The following is a 9,361-nucleotide window of genomic DNA, read 5'->3' on the forward strand; positions in this document are numbered from 1 at the left end:
GCGGGGGGATGAAAAGTAGGGCCTGACTTGCGGATGGGGGGTGCCTCGGGGTGGCAGGGCTGACTGGGGGGCCTGAAGCAGGGACAAAGAGGGAAAGGAGTGCTTTTTCAATCCAGTGTGAGTTCCTCCCTCGTGCCCCAACCCCAAATATCCCATTTCTGAATCCAGCCACTCGCCCACAATAAAAGAAAAGAAAAAAGGGGAGATAGGTTTCTGAATCGTAATCTGGCCAGTAGCAAAACAAACAAACAAAAAATCAATTAAGTGCAAGATCGGGAGTACCCCAAATATAAGGGGGAAAGGGCCCTGATTAGTCAACTTCAGGCTGTCAGTCCTCCCCCTTCCCTCTCCAAAATCTGAAAGGTCCCAATTAAGTCAGGCCTGCCTGGTTGGTAATTAGAACCAGAAGTGGCCAGGCCACAGGGAGGGGGGTTGGGAGGAGGGCACAGGAGGAGTTGGGGGAGGGCTCCAGGAAGCCATGAGTCCTCAATAGTCCCCCTTTCTCTTCACCAGATGCACCCCACTCCTCATCACCCCATCTGTGTGTGCTTCACAGCGATTGCAGGGAGAGGGGGCCTTAGGACCAGGCATTAGGATATCAGCCCCAACCTACCCATCAACCCCAAACCCCCCATTCTAGACAAATTTAGTACAGCCTTGGGGAGAAAGTAAGAGGATGGGGGGATCTAGTGCCCCTTCTTTTCCCCAAAGTCCCCCCCAGCCCTTATTGCAGCAATTAGACCCATTAGCCTTCTAGCATTTCATGGGAACCAGATGTTCTCCACCAGCCTGGTGGGAGTATGAGGGGGGGCCGCTGCCTGACTCACCCCCTTCCCTATGATCCCCACCACCAGGCCGCACCCCCCTCCCAGCTAGAGCCCCACAAAGACATGGCCCCAGAGGCAAAGAGGAGTGTACCCCTCCCCCACTAACAAGGCCATTGGCACTCATTTTCTTGTGTGGTCACCCCTCAGAGACCCTACCACCCTGGCAAGGATGAGTTTGGACAAGACTGCTGGCGTGGGGGGGGGGAGCAGAGAGAGCTAACTCCTTATGCACCCCTCCTTTCCCCCCACTCTTGCCACCTTCTGTATGGGTCTTGAGGATAACTGGTTCTGAATTCCTCAAGCTAAATTCTCCTTTTCTTCCAAAACCCTCCCTCAAAAAACTGAAGAGAGGGCATTTTAAAGCAAAGCAGGCCCTGCCAGAAAGGGTAAGTCCTAACTTAGGAGTCCCACCTGAAGGGCAATGGGAGGGGTCTCTGGAGAAGGGGGCAGCAGGAGAGCCTGGAAACAGGGAGGTGTGAATGAGGGTCGGGGCCCAAAGTAGGGATGTGAAGAGCGCTGGGCAGGATGGGGGCTGGGACCAAGTAGGGGGCCAGGAGAGGGGGGTGCAGCCTGGGCCCCAGCGGCGGCGGCTTGCCCAGCTCCCCCCGCCAGAGAGGTTTCCTGTTGCAATCAAAGCCCCGTTTGTGTCAGCCTGGAGCTGGAGCTGGAGCCTGAGCCGGAGGAGGAGAGACCAGGGAGGGGGGGAAGGAGCAGTGGCAGTCGACTGGGGTTTTTCCTGGAGGAGGCCTCACTGCCGCCTGCTTGCCACCCTTACCCGCCTGCTTGTTCTCCTTGTTTCTCCCAGTGTCTGGGTTCTCTCTATGTCTGAGCCTTTTGGCCTGTGTAGCTGTCCCTCATCTCATTTAGGTCTATAAGTCTTTCTTTTTCAGTCTTTTTAAAATAAGACTTTTTCTCCCTGTGCCAGTCTGCCCTCAGTTTCTCCATGTCACTTGATGTGGTGCAGTCTGGGCTCCTTGCCCCAGGGACACTGGCCTCATGGCCAGGTCAGTGTTACCAGGTTCAGAGGACAAACTGGGCCAGATTCTCAGAACCATAGTTACCTCCTCAAGATGGAGAGGAGGGCAAGGCTTCCCTTCCCTCCCATCATACTCTGTTCCCTGTAGTCTTGATTAAGCAAATATACAACACACCAATGTTCACAGAGATACACAGGGATACAGACGCCAGGGATTTCATGCACATGCATGAACACAGACTTGCACATACACATGCGCAAACACACACCTCCCTCTGCTTTCCACATGCACAGGCCTGTGCTTGCCTCAGCAGCACATGCTTCCCTCAACACTCCCCTCCTCCACCACGCGGTTCTGAGATGCCTGCCTCACCCATACAAACCCCCCTGGAGAGCCCCAAGAGGTGGAATAAGACTTCTCTACTCAACAAGGATGTCCCCAAGGTGCCAGGGACCCAGCAATAAGATTCAAGAATCAACCCCAAGTAGAAATTCCATTTTCTATGTCAGAGATGATGGTCCAAAGAATAGAGAGATATTGATGACAGAAACACAGACTCAAGGTAAGTATGGCTTTGGCATCAAATTTACGCCTCTAATCCCTCTCCATTAGATGGTCCCAGCCAAAAAGGGACAGAAGGTCAGAGAAATGAGGGACAACACTCTCTCACCCTTTAACTACTTTCCCACTCTGGGAGGTTTCCCAGACTAATGGATCCCTTCCTCTCCCCTCTGCCTCCCTCTCAGCCAACACTAGGTGCTGCATGCCCCACCCCCATGCAAACTGTCTGGACCCAAGCCTTCCCCTCCTCCCCACCCCACCTGCCACCTCTCCCTGCCCAGGCCTGTCCCCCTCTGGTAGCCGCACCCTCCCCAGCTACCTGCCCTGGTTCTGGCTCCTCTCTTGCATTTCTCCTTTCAGCCCCCCTCCTTCAGGGCAGCCTTTGGGGATGGAGCCCAGCTTGACTCCTTCCCCCTCCTTGACCTCACTTTGAACTTTGACCTTGATTTCAGTGTGTTCAGGGCACAGGAGCACAAGGAGAACTTCATTGGAGACTGGTTAATAACTCTCAGCATTCTCCCTACTACCTTTCTCTTTCTCCTCTCCCTCTTTACTCCATCTCCCTTAGTTGCCTCTCAGAACCTCGGAAAATCAAGTCCCAAGAGACTGAGTTGTATGGTTCTCTGCAAGAAGCATATTCATGGGGGGAGGGTGGTTCCTTCCCATTTCTCCAGGCCCCTAGGACAGATTCATGGGGTGAAAATTAGGTGGAAGAAGCCCAGCTGAAGTTTCCAAAAAGGGGGCTTTGTGTTCTCTTGTTCACCTGCATGCCACTTAAATAACCTCTGTTGGACTACAGACATGCCACCGGCAGACCTCACCAAACACCAGACACACCGTCAGCAGCCCTATTAAATACCTCCTCACACTGACTCTTTGTTGCACACACTGGAATTTTGTATGAGGGTACTTTCCATGAACTTTTTGAAGTTCATGGAAAGATTCATATTATCTTTCAATTCTATTTTTCCATGAACTTTTTGAAATACCCTCATATATGAGCAGAGTCTCAGGAAGATGCTTTGCACACACATCTGCATATGGTCTGGACACACACACACACACACACACACCTTCTCCAGATGAGCACACTCTCCAGTGAAGATGCCAGCCCAGTCTAGTCACCCCTTTCACATACACACATCCCTCTGAGTGCCCCCTCCTGGAGTCAGAGTCCCTTCTCTTCCCCCTCTGCTCTCCGAGAGCTTATGGAGTATTGAGGATGTGTCTTTATTTTTTTGTCTTCTCCTCTCCATCTGTCTCTGTCTCTGAAATTGTTTTTGTTTGTTTGTTTGTTTTTTTCTCTCTCTCTCCTTCAGTCACCTTTCCTTTTCTCCTGTTGAGGCCTTCTCTTCACCAGCTTACATGTTGACCCTTTACCCCACAGGGTCCAGCACCACAGCCCTCCAGTTCAGGGGCATCCCCCATTTCCCATCTCATACCCGCCCCCCCAATAATGGTCTGGCCAGGAGAAACAAGTGGGAGGAGAGGGGTCCCAGAGGGAGGAGGGGAGGCCCGAGCCTTGCCTGCTGTCAGCACTCAAAGACTTAACCCAAAGAGGGCAGGCCTTAGGGACAAGTAGAGATCTGCACAGCATGTGGGCACTATGCCAGACCTGGAGGGAGGGGAGGAGCCAGAACCCACATGGCTGGAGGAGAGAATGTTTCTGGAACACCCCCTCCACCTCTCCAGATTACTTATGGTACAAGAGCAACCTTCTTTGTGGCTGTTTCCATCCTCCCGGTACCAAGCAGAAGAGTCTTCCTGACACATTTTTGGGCACCTGGCACTAAATTTCTTTCCTTTTTTTTTTTTTTTTTTTTTAGCCCCCCCCTAATTTAGAAACCTCCACCTCTCCAGATTACTTATGGTACAAGAGCAACCTTCTTTGTGGCTGTTTCCATCCTCCCGGTACCAAGCAGAAGAGTCTTCCTGACACATTTTTGGGCACCTGGCACTAAATTTCTTTCCTTTTTTTTTTTTTTTTTTTTGCAGCCTCCCCCTAATTTAGAACAATTTCACCTCTTGATCATAGAGCCAGCTGACTGGTCTCCTAGACTCCTCTACTTCCCAGCCTGATTCCCCCCACCTCACAACTGAATGCAGGCAGCTGCACCAGACCCACCTTTGGCTGCCCATACAAATGTGTTCCCCTCTGCTAGTTAACTGACTCAGGAGGCAGTTTTAGACCCCCTCAATTTTAGGCTGCTACTTTCCCATCCTATTTGAGCAGGAGAAGTCTCATTTGCAAACATTCTCATTTAGTCCACATCCAAGCTGCCTCATCCCCCACCACTACAACCCTCCATTACTCACCACTACTCCATTAGACCAAACCCCCATCCCCCTGCCTGCCTTCCTAACTGGGGTGCCAATTTTCTATATCAACCACCCTCCAAATACCCTCCTGTTTCCATTTGCCCTCATCCCCCAAGATCCCTCAGACTCACACAGAGAGGCCATCTCCTTGGGGAGGTCAGGCTGGCCCAGGCCCCGGAAGCTAGGGCTCAACATCTCAAAAGGTGGAGACCCCCTGAGTGCCCCTGGGAAGGCAAAGGGGAAGCCCGCCCCTGGGTAGCCAGATCCAGGCCCCAGGGCACCAGCCGCAAAGAGTCGCTCCTTATTGGTGGCCATGGCAGCTGCAGTGTGGGAGTCCCCTGGAGTCTGCAGAGGATGGGAGAGGTCTTCAGCCACAGCACCCGCCCATGCCCACTGCCCCGGCCTGGGAGGCTCCGTGTCCACCCTGCCTGGTCTGCCCACTGGGTCTCCAAGAGTCCTGGGGAAAAACAGAAAAAGGAGAAATGAGAGAACGATCACTCTAAGGTTCCAAGCCCCACGACCCTCTCTCAGATGGAGTCTTCTCCATCTGTGCTGCTGGGGTTTATACTGCCCTGGCTTAGGGCCCTTGTAGTGTGGTAGAGAGGGCAGGGTAGGGGAGCACACAGGCTCTGAGAAACTCTCCAGATTGGCTCCAGAGAAGAGTAAACTGAAGTCCCAAGGTGAATGATGGTCTGAGGACTTCTGGTGGAGAGGACTCCTAGACTGAGAAGATATCATGAAGCACCACAACTGGGCTAGACATCTGATTTAACCCACACATCAATCCTGTGAAGTAGCAACTACAATTCCCATTTCAAAGATGAGGAAACTGAGGTTAAATGACTGTGTTAAGGTTATATGGCTATAAGAGATGGAGCCAAGATTCAAACTCTCTACCACCCTGGAGAAAGCAAACATGTCTAGTGTAACTTTGGGGCCCTACACCTCTCTGGAGAGCAGTACATGCAATGGTTAGGAGCACAGACTCTGGAGCCAGACTACTTGAATTGATGTTTCTGCCACTTGCCACTTGTGGAACTTCGGGTGGGCTACTTAATCTCTCTGTGCCTCAGTTTCTTCATATATCCTTTGGGAGTAATAATAGGACCCATCTCATAAGGTTGTTGTGAGGATTAAATAATTTAACATATGTAAGGTGTTTAGGATAAGGTAGGGCAAATACTAAATGCTAAGTAAATGTCTTATTATTTCTCTGTGTACCTTCTCTTCCTCCACACCTCTCTCTTAATGAGCATTACCTTCTCTATCTCCCTCAATACTCCCCCCTTCCAGTTTCCCCTCCCAATTCTTTCTCTGTCTCCAATTATCTCTCGCTCCCTAACCTCTCTTGCACCCTCTCCTTCAAATCCACAGATGATGACGGAAACCCCACTGTGTGCCAAGTATGATGCCAGGAGCTCCTCTCCTTGTCCTCAGCTTACTTCTCTTCTCCATCTCCTTTTCTTTCTCATCTCTGGCCTTCCTGCTTCTGGGAAGCTCTTTCTGTATCCTCTCTTCCCTAAAATGTAGCCTTCCCCCTGCCCAGGGGAGAGGTGGGGGAGGAGGGAGAGACAGGAAATAAGAATCCTAGGGCTAGGCAGGTAGGTCCTCTGGTGATGCTCTCTGACAAGGGGAAGGTTGGCCTTCCCAAGGAGCCCCAGAACCACCTACCTCTCTGGGAAGTTAGTGGACTCAGGAGGGATAGTCACCCCAGCTTGGGTACCTCCACTAGCCAGAACCATAAGGAACTGATATGGAGAAAGGCATAGATGGACCAAGAGAGAGTGAAACACATAGAGACCACAGGGTGGGCCAGCTCAAAGGTAGGTATTTCTGCATATCTTTCCATGAGTAATTGCTTCTAGGATCAATATCTCTCAGTACTTTAACCTCTGCTTTTTTTTTTTTTTTTTTTCCTTCCTATCTCTCATCTACCTTGGACTTCAAGCCCCTCAGGGTAAATTGTCATGCAAGGTACAGGAACTCAGACCCCAACACCACCACCCTTCACTCAGTACCCATGCATGAAGCAGTCCCTGCCCCTCACCAGGCACCACCCATACCCCCAGTACCCTCAGACTCTTTAGCCCAGTGTTTTCCCAGGCCCTAAAAAGTCTGAGCTCCGAGCTCCAAGAGTCCCTCTTCTTTTCCTTCCCCTATTCCCTGAAGTCCTCATCCCTGTTTAAGTCCAGGTGGAACCAGGAGTCCGGGGGGGGCCCCTGAGGCCCCTGGGCCATAGCTCAACAGGCTGGGCCACATTCCAAGTGGATTAACCCCTCCAATGCTAAGGGTGAGAAGCTACTAGAGGTCCCCACCCCCCACCCCATCTTCCCCAGACTTGGCTTAGACTGGGAACAGGCTCTCTGCTTTATCCATCATTGTCTTTGCTTTTCACCTACACATGGGAAATAGAAACCTGAAGGTAGGGCAGGAGGACTTCAGAGAGGAATGCTCAGACACCTTGTCCTCACCAAGGAATGAGGCTATAAATGAAGGAAAGACAACCCAACTCTCCCTGGCCTTACTTCTCTTTTGCCTCAGAGTTGAATGAAGAAAAGAAGGGGACAGAGATTCCTCTCATTTCTGAGCCTTGGTTTCTCTGCCTTGGCTGGGAAAGGAAAGACAGGGTCTTAAATCTAGGGTAGAGGAAAGGACCAAGGAATTGAAGACAGTGCAGAATAAAAAGAAATCCTAAACTAGGGCCCCAGATGCCTTGATTCTTTGGGGAAACTGTGTAAGGGAGAGAACATTTCTCTCCTTCCAAGATGCCACCTCAGATGGCAGGTCAGGGGAGTGGGAAGGACTGAGTAGGGGAAAGGGGCTCTTACAAAGCTGCTTCTCTTAGAGCTGAGGTGGAGTTGAGGGGAGGGCATGGATGAAGGGGCTGCCGGATGGAGTGGGGGGCGTCTCCCTACCGCCCAGCCCGCTCTAGAGCCTGGAACAAAGCTGCTCTTGTCGGCTGCTCTCCACCCGCTGCCCCCCTCCCCTCTGTATAAACACGACCACCTTTTTCCATGACCCCATCTCCAGCCCCGGCAGGGAACCCAGGCATCCTCTGCTCTAGCCTGGGCCCCCAGCCTGCTCCAGCCTGGGCCCCCAGCCTGCTCCCCAGGAGGCAGCAGCGGGCCAGACTTCCCTGGCCTTGTGCCACCTTTGGGGGTGTCCAGACCCTTGAGTCTCTACCTCTCATCTCCAGGTACCCTCCCTCCACCCCACTGGCCCCAGGGAGGGGCAGTGCCCAGGAGGTAGGCAGGCAATGCCAGTGGAATGTGTGTGGGCATCGGAGGGCACAGGCAGGGTGGGGCAGAGGGGGGAACTGGAGGTGCCAGTTAGGTGGCTTTCTGAGCCAGGGGTGGGGGCGTGCCAGGGTGGGGGGGCGTGCCCTGCGCTGCCTCCCAGGCGCTAAGCCATGGGGTGTTTGTGTGTGTGTGTGTGTGTGTGTGTGTGCTTGCGCGTGTGTGTCTGTTTGAGATACCCAAGCTCTGGGCACCCCGCACACGCTCCCCCGTCTCCTGTCTTCTCTCTGCTTGCCCCAAGGATATAGGACACTGGCTGTGGTCTTTAACCCCAAATCAGCATCTGAGGAGTGATGTTAAGGGCAGAAGCCTCAGACTTGAAGAGTGGGACTCCAGCTGCCCAGGACATGAGCCCTAAAGGGGATAGTCATCTCAGCTTCTTGCCCTGTAGACCCCTCCTCAGGCTCCCCTGCTCCCCACCACCACCAACCATGCATATTCTTACCCTCTTGCCACCTGCAGAGATTCCCTCCTACCTACTGGGTCAGGTTGAAGGGACTGGACTGTAACTGCTAAACACAGAGAGGCAGTGTCAATGGAACTCCAGGACTGGGACTACTGGGTCCCTGTCCTAGTCTTCCTGTTCTTCCTTTATTCCACTTGGGCTCTCCTCAAAAATACTCCAGAGGAGCCCCTCACCTTGGCCTGAGGGAGCCAAGACTCACGCCTGTGGCTGGGGATATGGCAGAGGGAAACCTGAACTGGCAGTTCAAGGAAACTTCACAGACCCCTATCCCATCCACTTGTCACTCCAAACTCCTGGACCCAGAAGGCCAGGATCACTTGCCTCTGAATTCTTTCCCTGCCTTTCTGATGTCCATGCTGTGCCATCCATTGGGGAAGGAAGAACTTGGACCAGCTTGGACCATAAAATCCACCCCTCAGAGACCCCAGAGAGTGTTCCTCCCTCTCCGCTGGAGGGAACCCCGTGGTCTTCCCTCACATTCCAAGCACAAGAGTAGGACAGATGCCCCCTGGCTGAAGACTCTCCCCAAATGCTCTCCCCCACTGCTCACCAAAATGAAGGGCAGATAACCCAGCCCGTCCCCAGCCTGTCTAAAATCTCCCCATTCCCTTTCCACACCAGGGCTGATCCCAAGTTCGGGCAGGAAGCCCCCCTCAAGCCCTGCGGGCAGGCTGACCAGCCCCGGGAGGGAATGAACCGGCGTCGCTTCTCAGCGCCCCTCCCTCAGCCCACCTCACCGAGGACCCAGGCGTCCGCGGGCGGGCGGGCGGGCGAGCCTGCTTCCCCGCCTGACTCACCTGGAGGGGGAGGGAGGGGGAAGAGAGGCCGCGGAGCCCCAAGTCCCAGCGTCGGGCGGTGTCGGGGATGGAGCGTCGCAGTGTCAGGGGCTCGCGGTAACGGGGGGCTGGGGGGGGG

General features: G+C 53.4%; 1 protein-coding gene across 2 annotated transcripts in view; it reads right to left on the reverse strand.

Annotated features, from left to right (window-relative positions):
- RARG (retinoic acid receptor, gamma) overlaps positions 1-9,355 on the reverse strand; it is a 22,506-nt gene extending 13,151 nt beyond the window's left edge. The window contains exons 1-3 of one of the 2 annotated variants that reach the window (XM_008574844.1): positions 9,244-9,355; positions 8,426-8,492; positions 4,816-5,141 (exon numbers count right to left, since the gene is read on the reverse strand). In XM_008574844.1, coding sequence (XP_008573066.1) covers positions 4,816-4,999 — 184 coding nt within the window. In that variant the 5' untranslated portion in view covers positions 5,000-5,141; positions 8,426-8,492; positions 9,244-9,355. The remainder of the gene's footprint in view (positions 1-4,815; positions 5,142-8,425; positions 8,493-9,243) is intronic. The other variant, XM_008574845.1, reaches the window with a different exon arrangement.
- Between the last annotated feature and the right edge of the window lie 6 nt (positions 9,356-9,361).

Source organism: Galeopterus variegatus, unplaced genomic scaffold, assembly GCF_000696425.1.
Source record: "Galeopterus variegatus unplaced genomic scaffold, G_variegatus-3.0.2 Scaffold1111, whole genome shotgun sequence".
Lineage (NCBI taxonomy): Eukaryota > Metazoa > Chordata > Mammalia > Dermoptera > Cynocephalidae > Galeopterus > Galeopterus variegatus.